Source organism: Schistocerca gregaria, chromosome 7 (assembly GCF_023897955.1).
Source record: "Schistocerca gregaria isolate iqSchGreg1 chromosome 7, iqSchGreg1.2, whole genome shotgun sequence".
Classification (NCBI taxonomy): Eukaryota; Metazoa; Arthropoda; class Insecta; order Orthoptera; family Acrididae; genus Schistocerca; species Schistocerca gregaria.
In genome coordinates, this window is record NC_064926.1 from 85669969 (window position 1) to 85695733 (window position 25765).

A 25765-nucleotide genomic window follows, 5' to 3' on the forward strand; every position below is an offset into this window, starting at 1 on the left:
GCGACAGTGCCTGTCTGTGAAAAGGCCTTGGTCAGACTCTCAGCATACTGAGCAAGTGAGTTTTTGTCACTGCAGGTAGTCTGTCCCTGGGCCAACGAGGCTATATGGAAGTGACTTTTTGGTGTGAAAGGGATGACAGCTGTCAAAATTAAGGTACTGTTGGTGAATTGTGAGTTTAATGTGGGCAGAGCTGAATACGGAGCCGTCAGAGAATAGGAGGTCAACATCTAGGAAGGTGGCAAGCAGGCTTGAGGAGGACCATGTGAAGCAGATGAGAGAGAGGGTGTTGACACTGTGAAGGACTGAAGGTGGTGTCCTGGCTGTGTGTCCAGATCATGAACATGGCATCAACCAGACTAGGGGGTTTGGTGATTTGGGAGGCTAGGAAGGTCTCCTCTAGATGGCCCATAAGTAGGTTGTCATAAGAGGGTGCCATGTGGGTGCCCCTAGCTGTGTCACAGATTTGTTTATACACCTAGCCTTCAAATGAGTTTTTGTGGGTCAGGATAAGGTTAATTAAATGTATGAGGAATGTGGTAGTGGGTTTGAAGTCTGGAGGATGTTGGGGAAGGCAGTGTTTGATAGCGGTAAGACCATGGGCATGAGGGATGTTGGTGTATTGGGAGGTGGCATCAAAAGTGATGAGTACGGATCCAGGAGGTAAAGCGGTGGGATGGTACAGAGTTGGTGAAGGGAGTGATTGGGCAAATATGCTACCTGACTGAATGCTTCCAATTTTTATTGTTTTCAGCTGACTTAGGTCTTGAGCAGCACACAGCTGTAGAGGGAGTAAGTAAAACAATAGAGTGGTACGTAATTTACTTGACCATCCAGCCAGTAGTTTTGCTATTCCCAAGAGTCAGTTGATACGACCTGCTGTGTAAATAAATAAGAATTCATGAATAAGCCTTCTGTGGCTGATTAATAATATTAGAGGCATTGCTAGTCATTGTGCTTATAGACAGCTACACTCTGTTCACATGCAGTGAATCCTAATATAAAAAATCATATACTCTGTCGTTGGTCACTAGCAACATTGCTTGGGTAATCTGGTGTCGTAAGTACTTAAGTATTAGGTGCTTTCCTTTTACACTAATACAAATGAAAGTCCAATACATGCTAATGCATTGAAAGTCATAATGTTCTTTGTTAAACATTTAACCCGTGTAATTCTTGTATTAAACCTCACTCGATAGTTTTGCTGTGCTTCATTTTTATTAAATCTGCCTACAAAATTAAAATTTGATAAATATACATAGAAAAGTTTGCAAAAAGATAGTTTTAGGGGAGGTGCAGTTTTAGCTATTTTGTCACGGGTGTAGGATGTCCTCTGTACAGTTCTGCTCCAGCATCAAAAGTTTTATCATGTTGATCAGCAACAGCAGTTTCATCAGAAGAGATTACTGCTGAGTAAATAAGTAATCAGCATAAAATGTAATGGACATTTAATGACTTTTCCACTAAACAAAAAAAACAAGATTTCAGAGGTAATTAGCATTCATTTTTCTTAACAATTTTTCGTTACATATCCACTTGTGTGCCCTCACAAGGAGTTCTTATTTGAAATCCAAGCTGCATTTTTCAACACTTTGATTACACACCCACCTGCAAAGGACTAAGGGCTTCCCCTTACCATATAGTTGGAGCTTTGAGTAGTCGATAGGCACATAAAGAAAAGGCTGGAAATATTGCATAGATTCTGTACAATGTCTGCCTTCAGAGATGGCTAACAAAGACACACATGGCTACACTTGCTGACTAACTACATTTTCCTACTGCTGCAACCCAGCTGGAGTGAATGGTTGTGTTGGACAGAACAGACGAATGGAGCCAGGAAGTGGTGAGTGGAAGGAACAGGTGGAGGCAAAGGAAGCTTATGGCTCGGGAGTATCGTAGAAAAGTTGCAACATTGAGTTCACATTGGTACAGTTGTTTGTGGCACACTATATTGTGTTACAGTGGGTTTGGCAGCTGTAGGGCACAAAGGGGAGGGGGGAGGGAGGAGGTGATAGAAGAAAGAGGGAGACCACCGAGATCACCGATTATTGCAGTGAACTAGGAGGCATGGGAACAGGGGTGGAGCTGGGTGTGAGACACGGACAACAGCCAATTGAGAATAGGATTGTGGGATCAAGGGATGTATTGTAAGTACATTCCCTAATGTGTTCTTCTCACTGTATATCAGTCACATCATGTTGTGCACTTAGAAGCTTACAATATTACCAGTGTCAGAATGTACGACTCATACTATTCTTCCTGAGCTTACAACACAACCTAATCTCTAGACCAAATCATGTGTGGCTGCAAGAAATAATGAATGCTTGCCACTAACAAGATAATTGTTTTCCATTTTAATTTGCAGTTGCAGTTCTTACAACTTAGTTTGTAATGGATGAATTTGTTAACCAGCACATGGTTGAGTGGTAGTAGGACACAGGCAGATTGTAGTATGGACAGGAAGATGCAAGATTCACGGATAGCTTTCAGTTGGTTTTGGGCTCAGGGGTCGGTAGCAAAATGAGATATTCATTGTAGCAGAGATTGGGTGAAGGAGACTGAATCTTTGACCAGTCCATCATGCCTCAATTTAAGTGCGTAACAGTTTTTCTTTTCTCATACTCTATGAACCTGAATTACAAATCAGATATCCAACATTATACCACATTTTCTTTCATTTATTAAATTAGTTGCTACTTCAATTTTTTGTATTTTCCCCCATATCATTCACAGTATTTGTTTCACCACTGAGAACACTGAATAATGATTGTATCCTCCTCCTATTGTGTGTGTTTTGTTTAGCACAAAGAATAGCCATAATCCATCAATTGAAAACAGAGATACAAACCAAATGTCAAGTTAACATAAATACAAAAACAAAATGTTTGTTGGGGGAAAAAATACACAAATGTTCTGCAAACACTTTATTTTATCACTGTGGCAAGTTTTCTTATGCTGGTCTCTGGGACAGCTTTAATTCAAGTAACAAAGAACTTGCTGCACTGAATTATTCCAATGGGTTTTTTGGAAGACAATTGTTATCACAAAGTGATGGCATGGAATGGTTTGAACAAAACATTAAATACAGTAAATAACTTAATTTCAAGTATAAAGAAACAATTTAATCAAAAAAGGTGTAAAAGTAAAAGTCTTATTTATTTATTTATCACAGGCTTATTGTACAAAAACTGTTTTCCTGTCTGCACAAGTACAAATAACATTAAATTAAAACTGAAATAGTTACCTCTCCCTGAAACCACACATACATCACAGCCAGTAAGACATGTCAAGCAATCAACAACTAGTCAACTTCTGCATCTATGAGAGTATCACATACTGGTCTCTCCTTCTGCTTACGTGGTTCATATGGTAACATTATTGCTATATATCCTTCTGCCTGAGGCCGCGTAGTGAGAAGCTGTGGCTGTTTCATCAGACGAAAGTTAACTTCGATCAACTTTCCTCCAATACATGCACGGACTATATATTTGGTGTCATCACTGCACAAGAGTTCGCAAAGTGCTGAATCTACATTGAGTGCCTGAGCACCCCTCTTTCCTTTCCCACGGACAGAATTATCAGCCCGTTTGGCAAAATCCACTGAGACAACTGACTTGCCGTTTGCAATAACAGGGTGAGTGGGAAGAAGTGTCACCACTGCAATGCGGTTGGAATGTATCAACAGACAGATATCTCCAACTATTCTTTTGGTGAAGTAGCGTTCCCAAGGTGGCAACTGTGGTACAGACAAATCCACACTCTTTTCAATTGGCAAAATATCTTTTACTTTTCTTTCTGTCAACAAAGAAAAGGAGAAACATTTTACATTTCAGAAACACGTATATGTCCCATAAAACACCAATGAACTGTCAAAGCAACAACAACAATTACTACTACTACTACTACTACTACTACTACATGCAGTAAATGTTTTGTGTTCATAACTTTTTGGAGAAATAGTAAAACCTTATAAAAGAAATATTGCTAATTTAGAGTGGCAAAAAACTTATGATCATCCAAAGGCTTTTCTCTTGCACTGTATATTTCGTTGTTAACTACATTAAATTAGATGTGCTGTTTCTAAGTAAGGGGACCTTCACAGATGAGAGCATCAGACAAAAACATTATACAATAAATATTTTGACAAGAAGTTCCACTCCATAGATCTAAGGGAAGTGGTAATCGAGGCTATCAATAAAATTAGAGCCCCTTTTTTCATTTCTAAAATAATACAATAGCTTCAATAAACATTAAAATATACACACATTTCAATACACAAATAGCCAACATCATCAAGTGAAGAATTTATAGTGTTTAAGATTAATGATATTAAAGCATAACAAAGAATTCACATTACATGATATTATCAAAAATACAGTGTGATTCAGGAGGAATATCACATAATTTGTTAAGTGAAAATAACCGATAAAGTCCTATTAACATGTGTCCGATTTTCAATTGTAACAGAACTGGAGTGGGCTGAGGGGGTACACAAATCCGTGAATGAATATGAAAACAGGTGTGGATATTAGTTACTCAAATATTATTATTATTGCACCATATGTTAGTTATTCCTTTGAAGGTCAAGTTGTCGATAGTTTTGACACTAAAAAAAGTCTCTTATGTTGCCTCACATATTTTTTTGTATTTCACTAGCTTTCTGTGTTAGTTTTGTCTTTGAAGGTCAAAGTGTCAAGAGTTTTGACAGCTGTCTCTGGATTGCAAGTAAAAGTCCTACAATGGAGTTGTATGAGTACAGAAGTTGCATGATCCCACAAAAATGAAAAAACCAAGACTTTAATGGAACAATTACAATGAATTTTCATCAAGAGCATCGATCTTAAAGCTAAATAAAAACTATGTGACACTTCCTGTTCTCAATTATCTTTTAAATCACTGCAATACACTTATTATGATGGTCTAAATTATAATTACAATCGAAGTTTGAATTATTTAGCATGTTTAGCACTCAAGAACAGTAGCAGAAGCATTTCAGTACATCAGAGTCCAACAATACTTCTCTTAGTCTGTCATACTAGCATAGTTGCCAATCACAATCAACTAATTCATAAGAGAGTTAAACTTTGTGTACATATGTATTAAAGTTGAAAAAATCTAGTAGGAACTTTCTTGTACAATGTAAATACTTTTGGATTAAAGGAGACCTTTCACCAAAAAGCAAAAGTGTTGAATTGTCGATAGGCACGCACAAAAGAAAGAAACTTGCTAGGTTTCGAAACTACAATCTTGAGGCTTACCCAAAATTAGAGCTGTATCAATTGAACATGCTCCATTCCAGATCATTTTCTTTCGAACTGTCAAGATATTTTCAATCCAAAGAAAAATCTTGCTGGATGCCCTATATGAATGAATCTGCTATAGGTTTCAGTAAGGCACTGAAATGAAAGCCTTCATAAAATCTACACTGTCAGGCATTAAAATTGTAACACCATGAAAATGGAATTGGCACAAAATGTCCTATATGCTTTAGCATTTCAGCACAACCACCTGAAGTAAATAGGTTATGTCTTCTGCATTCTGTACATCAAGTTGTTGTTGTTGTGGTCTTCAGTCCACAGACTGGTTTGATGCAGCTCTCCATGCTACTTTATCCTGTGCAAGCTTCTTCATCTCAAAGTACCTACTGCAACCTACATCCTTCTGAATCTGCTAAGTGTATTAATCTCTTGGTCTCCCTCTATGATTTTTACCCTTCCACCTGCCCTCCAATACTAAATTGGTGATCCCTTGACGCCTCAGAGCATGTCCCATCAACCAATCCCTTCTTCTAACCAAGTTGTGCCACAAATTTCTCCCCAATTCTATTCAGTACATATTCATTAGTTACATCATTTACCCATATAATCTTCAGCATTCTTCTGTAGCACCGCGTTTCAAAAGCTTATATTCTCTTTTTGTCTAAACCATTTATCGTCCATGTTTCACTTCCATACATGACTACACTCCATACAAACACTTTCAGCAAAGACTTCCTGACACTTAAATCTACACTCGATGTTAACACATTTCTCTTCTTCAGAAACACTTTCCTTGCCATTGCCAGTCTACATTTTATATCCTCTCTACTTCGACCATCATCAGTTATTTTTCTCCCCAAATAACAAAACTCATCTACTATTTAAATGTCTCATTTCCTAACCTAATTCCCACAGCATCACCTGATTTAATTCGATTACATTCCATTATCATCATTTTGCTACATAAGAAAAGATTATGGAGTTTGTTTCCCATTCAGAAATCAAATTCAAGTGTTGGTAGTTTGTGAGAAGATTGTGTTTTCCTTGCTTATGAAGGAGAAATGTGTACCAGTACGCACTGACATTCAAAAGTGGCAAGATCTTGACCAATCCAATTGAGGCTGCAATTTATCATATTGCTGGTCACGTTAGCAATACTTCCACAATTGTCATGCAAATATGGAATCAATAGGTTCAGGAGGACCATATTCAACACCACACAGGATCTTAATGAGCCTATGAGATTAGCACCTGAGAGGATAAAGGTACCATTAGCTCAGCCATGTAGGACTGTACAATCACATTACTCATCTTGAGTCAGGAAACAGGCTTGTTTGCCACAAGACTAGTATTCACAAATAGTGTGATGACTTGTAGAGCACTATGGACTGTCAGCATGGGGTCCATTGTTGCAGCAACAGGAGGAGTTAACACACCAGCAGTAGCATGCTCAATAACACTGGACACAGCAGTGGCATCGTGACATGTTTTCAGACAAGTCGTAGTTTTGTGTACAGCATCACAATGTACATCTGAGTGTGGAGGTTCTGGAGAGAAGGGACAGAGTCATATTGCATTTGTCATCATAATACTGGCCCAGCACCTAGTGTGATGATATGTGATGTCGCTGGAGACAAAAAAAAAATCACTGCTTGTTTTCCGAGGTGGGAATTTAGCCACTAACGGCTACATTTCTAACAAGTTAAGGTTGTGTACCATCTTCAAGGTCTCTGTGACATTATCTTTCAATACAGATAATACAAGACATATTAACAATACTGCCCTGCATTACGTCAGTACAGAAAGTGTTAGACTGCTACACTACCCAGCAAGTTCAAATTTCTCGCCCACTGAAAATATTTGAGCATGGATTTCCAAGAGACTGGCATGACAGCACTTGCCAAACACTATAATTGATAAAAGCCAGGCAAAGAGTAGAAGCAGCATGGAATGACACATCCAGATCTCTCTCATCAAAGGCCAGTTCCACCTGAAGCCCAGTTCAGTTAGAGTTGTCACTGCTGCCAGAGGTGGTAGCTATGTGTACTAAATTTCACATCATGTACACCCTCAAATCATCTACAAAGTTAATTACATACACACAATAAGTAAACTTTTGTTCTTAGCTGTCGTTCCTGGTGTTGCGATTCTAATGGTCAGCAAAGCAGATACACTGTTTTCACATCTTCTATCCATGGTTCCTAGAATATAAGTGTCAAGACTGGGTTTCACATTTCAATGTTAGCATCTCAGATATATCACACAAACATACATTTCAACTGAAACCCTCACTGTAACAACTGTATACTTTAATTCTGGTCATTATGAGACATGGTTGTCATTATAAATTAATGGTGAAAATTTTGTTTTGAGGTACTAGAATTACTGAAGCTTTGGCCACACCAATAATAGTGGAGTCCATAAAACACATGGGGGTTGGGGGGGGGGGGGGGGGAGGGGTGTGAATGGTGATAGATCTATCTATGCTACAGCTGAAATAAAATGTATTCAAGCAGTTAAAACAAACTAAGTTTATCAAATTAATAATCATGCAATTCCTATTCAGAATACAAATGCATTCAACTGCTCTGTAAAGACATTCAAAATATCATCATTCATAAGTCTTTTTCAATCCAGTGTGCTGTGTATAGAGGAACAGCAACTCATTTTAGACTGTGATGCAAAAAGAGATAGATGGAGTTGCAACTAAAATGGATGTTTATTTAGTCAGTGCCCAGTTTTGAGCTATGCCCATTCTCAAACAAACTAATGTTTGTTGAGTAAAATGTCTGTCTAAAATGGTAGTAAATAAAGTAGGTACATTTGTGTATGTTTGTTAACAAAAATTAGTTGGGGACATATACATATGTATCCACTTTATTTACAGATATTTTGGATGGACATTTTACTTGGCAAATATTGATTGGTTTGAGAATGGGCAATGCCCAAAACCAGTCACAGACTAAATAAATATTCATTTTAGTTGCAACTCTGTCTGTCTCTTTTTGCATCTTAATCACAACTGTCCACAATCTGTTTCCTACTAATTGTAGGGCATTGAAAAATTGTGACTGATGCTGATCCATATATCTCTCGGTGAAGATGAGTGTGAATACTGTCTTGCAAAACTGTCCACTTAACCCAGCAACAGAAATAAGATGTAGCTTCCTGGCAGATTATAACTGTGCACCAGACCAGGCCTCAAACCTGGGACCTTTCCCTTTCATGGTAAGAGCTCTAGTGATTGAGCTACCCATGCCCAAGTCATGCCTCACCCTCACATCTTTACTTCCGCCAGTGTCTCTTTTCCTACCTTGCAAACTTCACAGAAGTTCTCTTGGCTACCTTGTGAGGCTAGCACTCCTGGAAGAAGATATATTGTGGAGAAATGGCTTAGCCACAGCCCGTAAACTGGCTGGGTTGGATGGAGGCAATGGAAAACGTACTAGCTCCAGTAACGCACAGCAAGCAAGATGGCATAGTTATTACCACACTGGACTCACTTTCAGGTGGACAACAGATTGTATCCCCCATCTGGCCTTCCAGATATAGGTTTTCCATGATTTCCCTAAAGTTATTCAGGTTATGTTGGGATAGTTCCTTTGATAGGGCACTGCCAATTTCTTTTCCCATCCTCCTCTATTCTGAGCTTGTGCAGTCTCTAATGACTTCATTGTCAAAGGGATGTTAAATAGTAATATTACATTCAGTAAAGCACTAAAATTTTCAAATCAATCTTTGTGTTAATGACAACTTTACTAAGCTAATGCAAGAGGAAACAAATTGCTGGTTACAATGGTCAACAAAAGTTTTGTTACGAGTGTGAATGGTATCGTCCACACAATTGCACAAAAGGTTGTGCTGACATTCTTCTTTGACCAATATGCCCCCCCCCCCCTTCTGATTCACTTCCTGCAGCACAGGACAACAATGAATTCCCAGTGTTAGTTGCAAACCTTGACCACCCTTCGCCAAGCAATTAAATCAAAATGACCAGGCAATCTCTCCAGTGGAGTCATTCTACTCCATGACAATGCAAAGCATCCTATGGCCAACACAGTCGCGGCACTCCTGCAGAAATTCAAATGGGAGATTTTTGGCCACCCTCCATACAGTACGGACCTCTCTCCCTGTGATTACACCATTTTTGGTCCCCTTAAAAGGGCTCTGAGTGGCAAACGATTCACCTTGGACAACCTCGTCCAGCTGTACATGCAGAACTGGTTGACATCACAGCCCTAGGAATTTTATGAGACAGCCATTCACCACCTAGTGTCACAGTGGGACAAGTGTCTCAACAACCAGGTCAATACTTCTAACATACAGGTATTGGTTTCTGCAATTATGCCTCTGGCTCATTTCTTTTTGAACGGCCCTTATAGATTCTGTCTGTGTGTGTTTATTGTGTTAGTCATGTTAATTACTAATTTCTACATGTCGTGTAGTGTTAATGCATTTAGTGGAAAATAAACTCTGTAAGGGTGCCAATGATTCAAAAGGAATGCTACAGAAGGGTCGGTACAAGCTTGTGGAACAGTCTGTAGGTCCTGCTTGTGACAATGAAAATATTACTTCAGATGTAAGACTGGTGACAAGAATGATAACTAGGAACATCACACATGCTTTATTGCCATATACTATATTCTGAGAGGCTGGTTAAAAGAATCACAGCATGTCCTTTGCTGTTCCCGTAATTTGGAGAGAACTAACAGAACACAGAACAGACTGCTGTTTTTGTCTGCCAAAAATAGAACAGACTGCAGCTCTTGTCTACCACAAATATATGTAACCACCTCACAGACAAGGAAAACTGGGAAATATCCTAATATACGACATGCTATTGCTCTGTATGTCACAGTGAAGAACTGCTGATACCTGTTCCTCATAAGCATATAACAGTGAATATAGACAAATACAGTAAAGGAGATATGAATGACGACCCAATGCGACTGGGAACTAAATGTGCCATACTTTTTGTCTCAGGGATATCTAAAAAATCTTGTTTATGACTTAAATTTGCCAAAGCAACAGCTCAATTTACAGTTTCAAAATTTGAAAGGATGGAATTTTCTTCTCTGTGGTATAAAAGTGAATGTTTATGTGACAGCCATGGTACTTTTCTGAATCTACATCTGCATATGTATTCTGCAAACCACCGTATGGTATGTGGTGACGAGTACACGGTACCACCACTTGTCATTTCCTTTCTTATTTCAAATGTACATTGAGCAAGGGAAAAATAGCTGTCTATGTGCTCCTTATGAGACCTAATTTCCTGTATCTTATCTTCATGGTCTCCACATGAAATGTTACATTGCTGGCAGCAGGATCATTCTGCAGCCAGTTTCAAATGCCGATTCTCTAAATTTTCCCAACAGTGTTCCTCAAAAAGAAAGTCGCCTTCTCTCCAGGGATTCCTATTTGAGTTCTCAAACCATCTCCATAATATTCACATGTTATTCAAGCCTACCTTCAAACAAATCTACCCACCCCACTTATGAATTTCTTCAATGTATTCCTTTAATTTGACCTGGTGGGGATACCAAACACTCGAGCAGTACCAAAGAATAGGCCGCACTAGCATCTTATATGCAGTCTCATTTACAGATCAACCACTCTTTCCTAAAAATCTCCCAATAAACCAACCATTTGCATTTGCCTTCCCAACCACATTCCTCACATGGCCATCCCATTTCATATCGCTCTGTAACGTTATGCCCTGATATCTAAATGATGTGACTGTCTAAAGCAGAATACTATCAATACTGTATCCAAACAATACAAGTTTGTTTTTCCTACTTATCTGCACTGACTTTCACTTATACATCTAGAAACAGCTGCTATTCATCACACTACATAGAAATTTTGCCTAGGTTATCTTGTATCATCCTACAGCCACTCATCTTTGTCATCTTCTCACACACCACAGCACCATCAACAAACAACCATAGATTCCTGCCCACCCTGCCCACTAGATCATTTGTGTGTATAGAAAATATCAGCATTTCTATCACACTTCCCTTGGGCACAACAGATGATACTGATGTCTCTGACGAACTTTTGGTCTCTAGCAAATATATTATATTCGAATTTAGGATATGTTCTATAATTATGCATCAAACTGAAGTTAAGAATATTAGTCTGTAATTCTGTACAATTCTTTTAAACAGGAGTCACCTGCACTTTTCTCCTGTCACTTGGGACTTTGCACTGGGCAAGAGATTCGCAGTAAATGCAAGCTAAGTAAGGGGCCAAAGCTGTAGAGTTTCCTTTGTAAAACCAAATAGGGCTTCAATCCGGACCTGGTGTCTTGTTTCCAATTCTCTCAGTTGTTTCTCTACGCCAGGCATACTTATTACTATATCGTCCCTATGGGACTCGGTGCCACGATATGTTTCTATGACCCTCCAGTGTGAATAATTTCTTAAACGCAGAATTTAAAACTTCGGCTTTTGTTTTTCAACTGCTATACCTGACTAGTCAATGAGTAACTGGATGGAAGCCTTAGACTCGCTTAATGGTTTTAGGAAGGACCCTAATTTTATTGGGTTCTTAGCCAGTTCTTTTGCTAAGGTATGATGCAGGTAGTTGCATACATCTTTCCACAGACACGTAAAACTCTACTGCCATCATTTGCACATTCTCTCTTGAATCAAGAGTGCAACAGCCCTTGCTTTCTCTGCATGTTCCGAATTTGTGCCATAGGGTGGTGGGGTTTCAGTTTCCGGGTTGTGTGGCATGGACTGGGCAAGTTTTTTAGGTTAGATGGCCTCGGACAAGTAAAGAAAGGGCAACAGCCTCAAAGGGTGCAGGGCAAAGTCAGGACATGCAGGGACCATGTAGCAATCGGTATTGTAATTGTAAACTGTCAAAGCTGCATTGGTAAAGTACCAGAACTTCAAGCGCTGATAGAAAGCACCGAAGCGGGAATCATTAGAGGTACAGAAAGCTGGTTGAAGCCAGACATAAATTCTGCCGAAATTTTTACAAAGGCACAGACGGTGTTTAGAAAGGATGGATTGCATGCAACCGGTGGTGGCGTGTTTGTCGCTGTTAGTAGTAGTTAATCCTGAAGTGAAGTAGAAGTGGATAGTTCCTGTGAATTATTATGGGTGGAGGTTATACTCAACAACCGAGTTAGGTTAATAGTTGGCTCCTTTTACTGACCTCCCGACTCAGCAGCATTAGTGGCAGAACAACTGAGAGAAAATCTGGAATACATTTCACATAAATTTCCTCAGCATGTTATAGTCTTAGGTGGAGATTTCAATTTACCAGATATAGACTGGGACACTCAGATGTTTAAGACGGGTGGTAGGGACAGAGCATCGAGTGACATTATACTGAGTGCACTATCCGAAAATTACCTCGAGCAATTAAACAGAGAACCGACTCATGGAGGTAACATCTTGGACCTACTGATAAGAAACAGACCCAAACTTTTCGACTCGGTAAGTGCAGAACAGGGAATCAGTGATCATAAGGCTGTTGCAGCATCCCTGAATATGGAAGTAAATAGGAACATAAAAAAAGGGAGGAAGGTTTATCTGTTTAGCAAGAGTAACCGGAGGCAGATTTCAGCCTACCTAACAGATGAAAATGAAAATTTCTTTTCTGACACTGACAATGTTGAGTGTTTATGGAAAAAGTTCAAGGTAATCATAAAACGCATTTTAGACAGGTACGTGCTGAGTAAAACTGTGAGGGATGGGAAAAACACACCGTGGTTCAACAACAAAGTTAGGAAACTACTGCGAAAGCAAAGAGAGATGCACTGGAAATTTAAACGCAGCCAAAACCTCTCAGACAAACAGAAGCTAAACAATGTCAAAATTAGCGTAAGGAGGGCTGAGTGTGAAGCGTTCAGTGAATTCGAAAGTAAAATTCTATGTACCAATTTAACAGAAAATCCTAGGAAGTTCTGGTCTTAGGTTAAATCAGTAAGTGGATCAAAACAGCATATCGAGACACTCTGGGTTATAATGGCATTGAAACAGAGGATGACACACATAAAGGTGAAATACTAAACACATTTTTCGAAAGCTGTTTCACAGAGGAGAACCGCACTGCAGTTCCTTCTCTAAATCCTCACATGAACGAAAAAATGGCTCACATTGAAATAAGAGCCCAAGGAATAGAAAAGCAGCTGAAATCACTCAACATAGGAAAGTCCACTGGACCTGACGGGATACCAATTCGGTTCTACACAGAGTACGCGAAAGAACTTGCCCCCCTTCTAACAGCCGTGTACCGCAAGTCTCTAGAGGAACGGAAGGTTCCAAATGATAGGAAAAGAGAACAGGTAGTTCAAGTTTTCAAGAAGGGTCATCGAGCAAATGCGCAAAACTATAGGCCTATATCTCTGACATCGATCTGTTGTAGAATTTTAGAACACGTTTTTTGCTTGCATATCATGTCATTTCTGGAAACCCAGAATCTACTCCGTAGGAATCAACATGGATTCCGGAAACAGCGATGGTGTGAGACCCAACTCGCTTTATTTGCTCATGAGACCCAGAAAATATTAGATACAGGTTCCCAGGTAGATGGCATTTTCCTTGACTTCCGGAAGGCGTTTGATACAGTTCCGGACTGTCGCCTGATAAACAAACTAAGAGCCTACGGAATATCATACCAGCTGTATGGCTGGATTGAAGAGTTTTTAGTAAACAGAATACAGCATTTTGTTCTCAATGGAGAGACGTCTACAGACATTAAAGTAACCTCTGGCGTGCCACAGGGGAGTGTTATTGCTTTTCACAATATATAAATGACCTAGTAGATAGTGTCGGAAGTTCCATGCGGCTTTTTGCAGATGATGCTGTAGTATACAGAGAAGTTGCAGCATTGGAAAACTGCAGTGAAATGCAGGAAGATCTGCAGCGGATAGGCACTTTGTGCAGGGAGTGGCAACCGACCCTTAACATAGACAAATGTAATGTATTGCGAATACATAGAAAGAAGGATCCCTTATTGTATGATTATATGATAGCGGAACAAACACTTCTAACACTTACTTCTGTAAAATGTCTGGGAGTATGCGTGCGGAACAATTTGAAGTGGAATGATCATATAAAATTAATTGTTGATAAGGTGGGTGCCTGGTTGAGATTCATTGGGAGAGTCCTTAGAAAATGTAGTCCATCACAAAGGAGGTGGCTTGCAAAACACTCGTTCGACCTATACTTGAGTATTGCTCATCAGTGTGGGATCCGTACCAGGTCGGGTTTTACAGAGGAGATAGAGAAGATCCAAAGAAGAGTGGCGCATTTCATCACAGGGTTATTTGGTAAGCGTGATAGCGTTACAGAGATGTTTAACGAACTCAAGTGGCAGACTCTGCAAGAGAGGCACTCTGCATTGTGGTGTAGCTTGCTGTCCAGGTTTCGAGAGGGTGCATTTCCGGATGAGATATCGAATATATTGCTTCCCCCTATTTATACTTCCCGAGGATATCACAAATGTAAAATTAGAGATATTCAAGCGCGCACATAGGCTTTGCAGCAGTCGTTCTTCCCAGGAACCATACGCGACTGGAACAGGAAAGGGAGTTAATGACATTGGCACGTAAAATGCCCTCTGTCACACAAAGTTGGGTGGCTTGCCGAGTATAAATGTAGATGTTAACCCATGGTGGGTATTTTCTGTCCTTAATCCACCTACTAGGTATGTACTTCTCCACAGCACTACTTACAATTTGTACAAACTTTGCCCATTATTTCCCTCTGTCTCTCATACTGGAACTGAACAAATCTAATTCACTGTCTAAGTGAGATGCTAACAACTGGTGATCTGCTCTTTCTAGCAGAAACATTCTCCTAGCCTTCTTGACACGTTTATTAACTTCCACAACCACAGTTGCTATGATATCATCAAAATCACGAATCCCCCTTTCTATACTGATGCTATCGATAAGGTCCGGTCTCTTTGTAGCTACAGGGTCAAAGATATTTCCATTGAGTGTGAGCTGCAAATCTAGATGCTCAATACAGTTTTTGGAGAACATGTTCAAAAGCACTTCACAAGACTGACTGAGTGCATCCCTTGCATGGAGCATAAAAAGAATGATTGTTCAATTGCCTCTGTGCATGCTGTAATTAATCTAATCCTCTCTGCACAGTCCCTATATGAGTGATACATGGGGGATTGTAGTATACTCAAACATCCCAGTCTATACTCAGTAGGTCAAAGTCACCTCCAACTGGTATTGCATGATCTCAGCATCTACACGCCACTGACTGTAGACTTTCTTCAAACAACATTTTGCCAAGGAAGATGACACAGTTGTTTCTAATGATGTTGAGTCCATTACGAAGATTCTTGGCCATCATTTAGATGTAAATGAGTGGTGCTTGTTGACAGATTCCAGCAAAGTTAGTGAGAAAGCACAACTTCTCCAAATTTCCTTCTGTTCGGATTGTTCATGCAGTTAATCTGAAGAAAACAAATAAGACCTTGAAAATGCTACTCACACTTATCCAGTATGAGAAATATGAATGACATAGGTGTGGAGATCTCAAGGTAACTGTAATTCCTCTCGACATACAGGCTGGTGTGAGTTGGACCTTACAGACAGAAAACTACTATTATGAGTTACATAGCTTGCTTAGAATAAACTATTGGCTGGGCAGATGAGTTCCCTCCAAAAATGTATACTTAGCTATGGGTCTTAATAAAAACTTTGTGGAAACTATGGACAAAATGTCATGGGGATTTACATGTTTGTGAGACAAATTTCCAAGGATAGGCGAAGTGAAAATAAACGAAGGAATATTTGTAGGACCACATAAAAGGGAGTTAATGTCTCATGAGCATTTCCTTGAAAACGAAAAGGCTATCTTTCACAAGTGTCTGCTACAACTTTTCAGACAACCACAGGGTAGAGAACTACCTCAATATTTTAAAAGAACTACTGATATCACACAACCTTACAGGATGTAACATGTCACTCAAATGACATTTCTTGAATAGTCACAACCTTGGCACCATTAGTGATGGACATAGAGGACGGTTTCACTGAGACATTTCTCAAATGTAAAAGCAAATGGAGTACCACAATGTTGTACAACTATGCTGGTCCTAGTGATGTTTCTAAGGCAAAGTATCACAGGAAATCGAGAAGGAAATATTTTTTAAGTATGATTCTTTACTTTCCTTTACTCTTATTCTACTCATTTCTTTGATCCCTTCATGAGCTGACTTTTTTTGCTTTTTGCACTTAGAAATCTTATGGTGAGTGTGTCTCTTTTGGCAGATTACATGAAAACTGAACTGGTACAGAATGAATTTAGGGACAATTATCTTCAATGAGTAGTGTACAGGATATCCATAAATGAGTATCCCAGTTTCAATGAATATAACAGTTTAATTTAGACTACACTACTGACTACAAATCATAAACAATACTGTAGGTAAACCAGCCTAGTTTTTCTTAAAAATCTTCAATACATAAACCTTTAGTTACATGGCATGCATCCAACCTAACATCCAATTCTTCCCACACCTTGGTGAACAAGTCTAGTGTAATGGGAGCAACAGCTTCTTCAAGTCTGTGTCTCAGCTCTGGCAAATCATTACAAAGCCTATCCAGGTAAGCACACCCCCCCCCCCCCCCCCCTGTTACAGTAGCTGTACACTCGACTTTGGGATACAGCATGGAAAACATTCAATTTTGGGGAATATGTTTGACACTGTACAAGTTCACAAGGCTATTCTGACACCCAGTTACAAACATTAAGGATATTTACCTTCTCACTTAGATGAAAAGCTGTCTCCCACTGAACACCATGCAATCAAGAAATTCATCTTCCCACCGCAACACTTCACTCAGAAAGCAGGAAAATAACAAAACAGTACTCATGCATGCACTTATCTAAAATTGTCTGAATTACTCTTTAATTTTAACCTTGAAACAATACTCTACAACACTTACAGCTGATACTATTAAATTTCTAGCTGGGACATTTTTATGGGCATCCTGTATATTCTTCTTCCTATTGAGAAAAAATATTTGTTGTGTAGCAGTGTTATCTGAGTTGACAGCGTGAAATATTCATCATCTCTGGGGACAAAGATATGGAGTATCAATTAAAACTTAAAGATGCTGCACGACATTTTTAGACATATATATGCTGAACAACCATGTGAGAGATGCGAAAGACTCACAATGGTTCACAACAATGTAAGAAAATAGCAATGAAAGCAAGGAGAGCTGAATCACAAACTATAGCAAAGACAAAGCCTTGTTGTCAAACAAACCACAAATTGTGCATCAGGAGAGCACTGTGAGAAGTGTTCAATGAATTTGCAAGACTTGAACAATCAATCCAATACATAATCCTAAGATGTTAAGGCCTTAGACAAAACAATTATCACATCAATATCATCTATTCCATCGCTTAATGATCATACTGGTGCCAAAACAAAAGATGACAGAGAGAAAGCTGAAATACTAGATTTGTTCTTCCAGAATTATTTCACCACAAACACTGAAATGTTAAAAATTAAGATAAATCTTTGTGAAGTAGAAAATCAATTAAAATCAGTCAACAGAGCCTTGATGTGTGCAACACTGATACAGATTATGCAAAAGAACTTGTTCCCTGTCTTAGTTTTCTGGGTGGAGTAACAAAGGATTCAAAGTGACTGCAAAAAAAGTGCAAATTATTTAGGTTTTCAAGAAGGATCACCCAAGACACATAGTTGCAGGTCTTTATTGTTGACACCAACACGTTGTGAAATCATGCAGCACATTTTACACTGATGTATTATGATCTCCACATAAATCAATATAGTTTATTATATTATGATGATAACCATCTCAAATGAAACCCAAGAAAGATGTAGGTCTGTGGCTTCCATTTGAGAAATCAGGAACAAGGGAGAAGTTAAATATTACTTGGAAGAGGCAATAATTACACCACTACAGTACTCCAAAATTACTGAGAGTAAAGTTGGACAGTAGTCCCACATTCAAACATCAGTGCCAGGAAGTTATGTGGAACATCATCATACATAAACTCACGGCCACTACCTATGGCTAACAGTCAAATGTGTTCTGTACATTTGCCATGGCCTTATGCTTCTCTACAGCAAAATACACAGCACCTGTCTAGCAAAACTCCACAAATGTCAAATAGGTGGATACAGCATAAATGAAACTAGATGCATTGCGGCTATCTGCCTTTAACCAAAATTTATCAAATTATGGGGTTAGCATCATCTGATATCTGCAGAAGAACAACTGCAGAAATTGAGAAAATAAAGCAGGAAATCAATGCCAGGCACCCCCTTCTTCGGACATGAACCACGAGAACCTAAACTGAAGACGGAGGGGGGGGGGGGGGGGGGGGAGGGGAGATCTTCATGAACATTGTCAGCAGTAGCTGACACTGTCTGAAAAGAGCTATGGCAAAATTCATTAATTGATAAGGTTGGGGAGCAAGTCAAGTAGGTGCCTGCCACAAGATTTCATCTGCCGTATGAGACAGGGAAGGCACTTCACTGATTGAGGACAGGAGTGTCAACAATGCAAGATGAAACTTAGGAAGTAGTGCTCCATTATTGTAGAAGAGTTCTGTGAATGTGATAAGCAGCAGGTCCCATAATTATCTTCTGGTCTGTAAAAACCTGACTGAACCTTGCACCGCAGAAGACCTATATGTACTAAATAATAACGCCATAAGCTCATGATCCATCTAATAGAAAACCATTTGTGTCTTGCAGAATTTTGTTATTATTTTTGTTATTTTCCATTACTGTATTGTATTTTTATTATTTTGTGTTATCTAAGTCCTGGACACATAAAATAAGTAAATAAATATGGGTTCCAGCTCAGCACACAAACTGTTTACCTGTGAAATCCAATGTGCTACACCTAGTAGCACACAGATTGATACTGTGTTCCTCAACTTCCAAAAGGTCTTTGATACTGTTCCACACTATTACTTAGTGAATAAAATACGAGCTTACTGACCAGGTTTTTGACTGAATTCATGACTTCCTAGCAGACAGAACTACATGTCATTCTTAACACAATACCAGACAACTGCAGCAATCAAATTGATGCTTAGTGCACAATCTCGTGGCCGAACTTCAATATAAATAAATGTAACACATGGTATATGAATAGCCTTAATGATTCAGCTACATCTGTACCTATACTCTTTGAGGTGTGTGGTAGAGGGTATGTTCCATGATACCAGTTATCACAGTTTCTTCCCAGTCTATTCACGCATGGAGCACAAGAAGAACGATTGTTCAACTCCCTCTGTGCATGCTGTAATTATTCTAATCTTCTCTGCACTGTTCCTATATGAGTGACACATGGGGAATTGTAGTATACCCCTAGAGTCATCATTTAAAGCCGGTTCTTAACACTTCGTAAGTACGCTTTCTCAAGATAATTTATGTACTTCTGGCAGCTGTTTCTTCAGTATTTCTGTGACATTTTCCCATGGATCAAACAAACCCCTCCCCATACACCTTCAATGTCCCCCTTTACTCCCATTTTGTACAGGTCCCACACATTTGAGCACTATTCTAGAAAGGATCACGCAAGTCATTTGCAAGCAGTCACCTTCGTAGATTGATTGCATGACTAGAGTATTGTACCCACAAACCGAAGTCCACCAACTGCTTTACCCATGATTGAGCCTATGAGATCATTCCATTTCATATCCCTACACGTGTTACAGCGAGGTATCATTATGGGCGATTCCAACAGTGACTCGATATTATTGTCCTGGGATACTATGATTTTTGGTTCCTTAGGTGCACACTTTTACATTTCTGAATAAGTTGCCAAACTTAGTAGCAATCTGAAATCTTGTTAAGAACTGACAGGATAATTGTGCAGCTTCTTTAGCACAGTACTTCACTATAGACAACTGCGCCACCTGCAAAAAATCTGAAGTTAGCATTGATATTGCCTGCAAGGTCATTAACATACAACATAAGTAGCAAGGATCTCATCACATTTCCCTGTGGCACACCCAAAATTACTTCTTCATGTGACAATGATTCCCCATCCAAGATAACATGCTGCACCTTCCCTATCAAAAAATCCTCAATCCTGTTGCAAATTTCACTTGATACCCTGTATGATTGTACTTTTGACAGGTTGTGTGCACTTGGTAGTAAGATAAATGCTTTTCAGAAATCAAGAAATAGTGCATCTATATAACTGTCTTGACCCAAACCTCTCAGTAGGTCCTGTGAGAAAAGTATGAATTGAATTTCGGATGATCAACATTTTCAAAATCTATGCTAGTTGGCATGGAGGTCATTCTGTTCAAGAGACCTCATTATATCTGAGTTCGGAATACATTATAAAATATTCTGCAGGAAAGCAATGTTAAGGGTATTGGATGGTAGTTTTGTGGATCACTTCTATTACCCTTCTGGTAAATGGATATGACCTGTGATTTCTTCCAACTACTGGGCACAGTTTTGTATTTGACTGGCCTACAATAGACTGCAGTTAGAAGAGGGGCTAACTTGGCTGCACACTCATTATAGAATCCGATAGGTATTCCATCACGCACTGGACCTTTGCTCAACTTTCATGATTTCATTCTTTCTCAACATCACTAACACTAACATTTATTTTACTCATCTTTCCAGCACTTCAAGGATTAAATTGGGGCAATTCTCCTTGATTTTCCTTTGTAAAAGAACATTTGAAAACAAGAGTTATGCATTTCGGATTTTGCTTTGCTACCCTTAATTTCATGTCCTGTGTTATTTGCGAGTGACTCGACACTTAACTTTGGTACCACTCACGGCCTTTACAGTGACCCGAATTTTCCTGGCTTCTGTGGAAGATCATTTAATAATATTCTGCTACAGTAGTCATTAAGGTGTATGCATTGCTTTCTTGACAGCCAAACGTGTTTCTTTCAGCATCCATTTATAGTCCTATGCTTTGTTTTACATCTATTAAGCTGTACTCTCTGTTTCTTTAGTAGTTCCTTTACAGTGACTGCATACCAAGGATGGTCTCTCCCATTATGAACTATTCTACTGCATACACATCTAACCAGTGCATGGTCAAGCATTCTTTTAAACTCGAGCCATAGTTTCGCTATATGCTCCTGCCCTGTGCTGAACATTTCAAGTTGCGCATCAAGATACGACACAAAAGCTTCTTTTATCCCATATATTACTTTTTACTTGTTTCAGTTGCCCTTTGTACTTTGGTGATCATTGTTATCACTATGGTGTCATGGTCACAGGTAGCAGTTTCAATGTTGACATCCTTAAAGGGGTCAGACCTATCTGTTGCCATTAGATCCAATATCTTACCATAACGAGTGGGGTTCTGAACTATCTGTTCTAGGTAGTTTCCTGAGAGGGCATTTAGTAATGCTACACACGATGTCCTGTCACTGCTATCAGTTTCAGGTGTTGACCAGTTTTCTGTACCTAGTATTATGAGAGCTTCATTGGTTTTCTTGAGCAGAGATCTTAAGTTGGTCACCACATTATTTGGTATAGTAGTGCCAACTTCACTATAAAGAAAAAGAAGTGAAAGATGGTTAAATTATGACCTTCTCTGTTAAGAAAGGCATTGCAACCAATGGTGCAACTCTCAGTTGAATATGGAAGAACAAAGCATAAATCCCCACTGTCAGTCATTAACACAGGTAGCTTGTAGATGTCTGAACGAATAATGTGGCTCCCTTAAAAAATGTGCCATTAAGAATATAAGATGCATAACTAGGTATACTCTTTAAGAATGCACATTGTGGTGTAAACCAACATTGACTCATATTATGCTACTTAAACAAAAAATTTAACTAAGAAAATCGAGTCTCATGAAAGGATAGCTTCCCATTAAACCCAACCATGATGTTATGCCAAGGTTAGGTGCAACACATATGTTCCTATGTTTCATACAGAAATTAATTGAAATGCCATCAACACCAAGTGCATAATATAGAGTAAATGAAATGCATATTTGCAATAAATGTAAGATAAAGGTGAAGGTAAGAGATGAACAGAGCTAAATGTTATACCTGACACATTTCAGAAGTATCAGAGAAGCACCAAATGGTATATTGAGAGGGAATATTTTTGGGCTTTGAAATGTATGGAACACATTACACATCTAGAAGCCAGCAGATTACAGACCAAAGGTGTCATAAAATTGAATATAATATTTACAAAATGGCACTACGCTATCTTAATTTCTGAAGAATACTTCATCTTATGTGCATGTAAAACTTTGGAAAACGTAAAGTTTTGAGAAGGAGTGAATCATGTATAGTAGTCCCATACATGTACAATTTATTTTATGTCTACCATGTATTCATTCCAGTGCAACTGAATTACCATCATCTATTAGGCCTGCCACGTTAACACACAGATAATGTTCATCACAAACATTTATACCTGATGTTATCGCAGAGTTATGTATGCATTCACGTTTTACTGCAGTGCACTGTTCCTCCGTATTATTGCTTCCCACTCTCTTCAGAGACTGTTTAGCATCATCAGTCACTAATTGTACTGAAGTACCACTGGCACAGTTTGGTGACATCTGTTCCTCTGACTGAGTTTTCTCCTCTCCATCCTCACCAGGTGATACCACAAAATTAGCTTTGGTTTCCATACTGATAGTTAGTATTTAACTTCACATCAAAAGCCAAATTTTTGATCAACTGTTTTTCTTTGTGGTGGTGTCTCTGTAGGGATAAAAAAGAACTATTAAGACATGTCAAAAGCAGTCTTAAGAACATGTTCAATGTAAACATAAATAGACACATCAAACAAAGTTTTGCATCACCTCGGTTCTGAGAGTTCCAGAAGCTGTACATAAAATAGGAATAGAGATCAACATAAACACCATTTCTGCCTTTTTATTGCTCATGAAAATCACACACTGCATGTTATACCACCATACAGTAAGACTTTCAGAGGTGATGGTCCAGATTGCTGTAAATACCAGTACCTCTAATACCCAGAAATACGTCCTCTTGCACTGATGAATGACTGTATTCATCATGGCATACTATCCACAAGTCCATCAAAGCACTGTTGGTTCAGATCATCCCACTCCTCAACGGCGATTCGGTGTAGATCCCTCAAAGTGGTTGGTGGGTCACATCATCCATAAACAGCCCTTTTCAATCTATCCAACATGCTGGCCACTCTAGTCGAGCGATGTCGTTATCCTGAAGGAAGTCATTCCCAAGATGTGCACGATGGGGTCATGAATTGTTGTCCATGAAGATGAATGCCTCTCCAATATGTTGCCGATATGGTTGTACTATCAGTCAGAGGATGGCATTTATGTATCATACAGATGTTACACCACCTTCCATGACCACCAGCGGCATATGTTGGCCCCATATAATTCCACCGTAAAACAGCAGGCAACTTCCACCTTGCTGCACTTGCTGGACAGTGTGTCTAAGGTGTTCAGCCTGATCAGGTAGCCTCCAAACACAACTCTAACGAGTGTCTGGTTGAAGGCATATGCGATACTCATCGATGAAGAGAACATGATGGCAATCATGAACGGTCCATTCAGCATCTTGTTGGGCTCATCTATACCGCACTGCATGGTGTCGTGGTTGCAAAGATGGACCTCGCCATGGACGTCGAAAGTGAAGCTGCGCATCATGCAGCCTATAGTGCAGCACAATTTGAGTCATAACATGACGTCCTGTAGCTGCATGAAAAGCATTATTCAACATGGTGGCATTGCTGTCAGGGTTTCTCTAAGCCATAATCCGTAGGTAGCGGTCATCCACTGCAATAGTGGCCCTTGGGCAGCCTGAGTGAGACATGTCATTGACAGTTCCTGGACACTTCCCTTATTGAGAGCCCTTCCTGGCACAACATAACAATGCAGATGCGATCAAACCCCGGTATTAACCATCTAAGCATGGTTGAACTACAGACAACATTAGCTGTGTACCTACTTCCTGGTGGAATGATTGGAAATGATGGGCTGTCGGACACCTCCGTGCAATTGGCACTGCTCATGCACAGTTGTTTACATCATTGGACGGGTTTAGTGACATCTCTGGACAGTAAAAGGGACTGTGTCTGTGATACAATATCCACAGCCAACGTCTATCTTCAGGAGTTCTGGGAATTGGGATGATGCAAAACTTTTTTTGATGTGTGTACATGACATTCATAAAACAAATACAGTTCAGTTACATAAATGCTGAAAGGCAAGGTTATTGGTACGCGCCACCATGAACATGTCTCATACATCACGAACATGAAACTATAAATAAGCAGCAAGGATATGAGTTTTTTAGTAAGTGGAAACAGCCATGGCAACGTCATGAAAGAGGTATGTGACAATGTTGAAAAATATGTGTAGTATGTAAAAAGGAGTATAGGTCGCTGAGGAAAATGTCACTGAATGCAAAATGACTATTATGGAAATTCGTAATCGATATTCACCCAAACTTCCAGCAGTACCTCAAAAATAACAAATAAATACAAAACGTGTACTAATTTTGTCTGCATCCCTGATTGAGAACTTGGGTCACACTTAGATTAAATCAAAGCATTGGCAACTATGAGAATTTTGGTTTGCAAACATGGAATGTGAAAATAATTCTTTGTGCCTTTTTACACAGCTCTATCTGTCTACTCGTATAGTATGATGGTCCCAGTGAACCTGTGCTGCTACACTTATCGTATTTGTTTATTTTCGTCAATATATGCACTGGGTGCTGGTTTGACTCATTATAAGGAATCCACAATATACAAATGACATTTTCAGGCCACAGTACACCTAGCCCTCGTGATAAAACATGGCATTCTACACTAACATATAAACATGTCCATCGAAAAATTCTAGAAATAGTGTAATAAATTAAAACACGTGTTTCTCTTTTCCCTTTGCAGTTTTACAAATAAAATTTATTATGGACTTTACAACAACCAAAAATTTACCACAACAGTATCACTTTCGTCAGCTGCTACTAAAACAAATTTTATAACTACCTTTCCCATTACTACTCAAAGTTTATTTACAAACCGGCCCATACAAACATCTCGCCATTTTTATTTACATTCAGTAGTATTTCGCTGCAAAGATTTTCGCAGGTTGTAGTTCCCACATCAACACAGTGAGCTCAAACCGTCAGTATATTGAATGTCAGCGGGCGCGAATTCAGGTATTGTCAATAATAGAAATACTGACGAGCAGTATTGATTGCTCTAAAATATTCTCAGTATTGTCAGTTCATAATGATCGGGGGAGGCCAAGTATTCACGGTTTGACAATCTTCTTCTTTCAGATGATCGATGAACAAGCCACACAACGTTAGCGTCCACAGTTTATGTTTTCAATTCGCCTTCCAGCATATCTGCCTCAGATTCAATTTTGCAAGTAGTCTTTTAACACAAAGTAATTTTAATAGGCCTATGCAAGAGTAAAACATTGTATATGCCGCAATATGATGGTCAACGGAGGATTCTCTACGACAATGCTTCCTTTTTTAATGTTAAGACATAAAATAGTTTGGAAAAAGCGCTTT

General features: G+C 39.2%; 1 protein-coding gene across 2 annotated transcripts; it reads right to left on the reverse strand.

The window, feature by feature from the left end:
- Window positions 1-2908: 2908 nt before the first annotated feature.
- On the reverse strand, window positions 2909-25556 carry LOC126281853 (protein Abitram). Of its 2 annotated transcripts, none has more exons than XM_049981108.1 (3): window positions 25230-25556; window positions 22650-22942; window positions 2909-3792 (listed from the first exon to the last, which is right to left on the reverse strand). In XM_049981108.1, exons 2-3 carry the CDS (start codon window positions 22867-22869, stop codon window positions 3299-3301), a joined length of 714 nt encoding a protein of 237 aa, XP_049837065.1. In that variant the 5' UTR covers window positions 22870-22942; window positions 25230-25556; the 3' UTR covers window positions 2909-3298. The 2 variants fall into 2 exon arrangements, with proteins under 2 accessions (XP_049837065.1, XP_049837066.1); XM_049981109.1 differs by having other exon boundaries at window positions 25179-25527.
- Window positions 25557-25765: the final 209 nt, after the last annotated feature.

Coding starts and splice junctions, on each gene's coding strand:
- LOC126281853 (XM_049981108.1), bottom strand. CDS start 22,869: ATGGAAACCAAAGCTAATTTTGTGGTATCACCTGGTGAGGATGGAGAG. Junction 3,793..22,649: donor TAACTCTGCGATAACATCAG/GTATAAATGTTT, acceptor CTTTGTTGACAG/AAAGAAAAGTAAAAGATATT.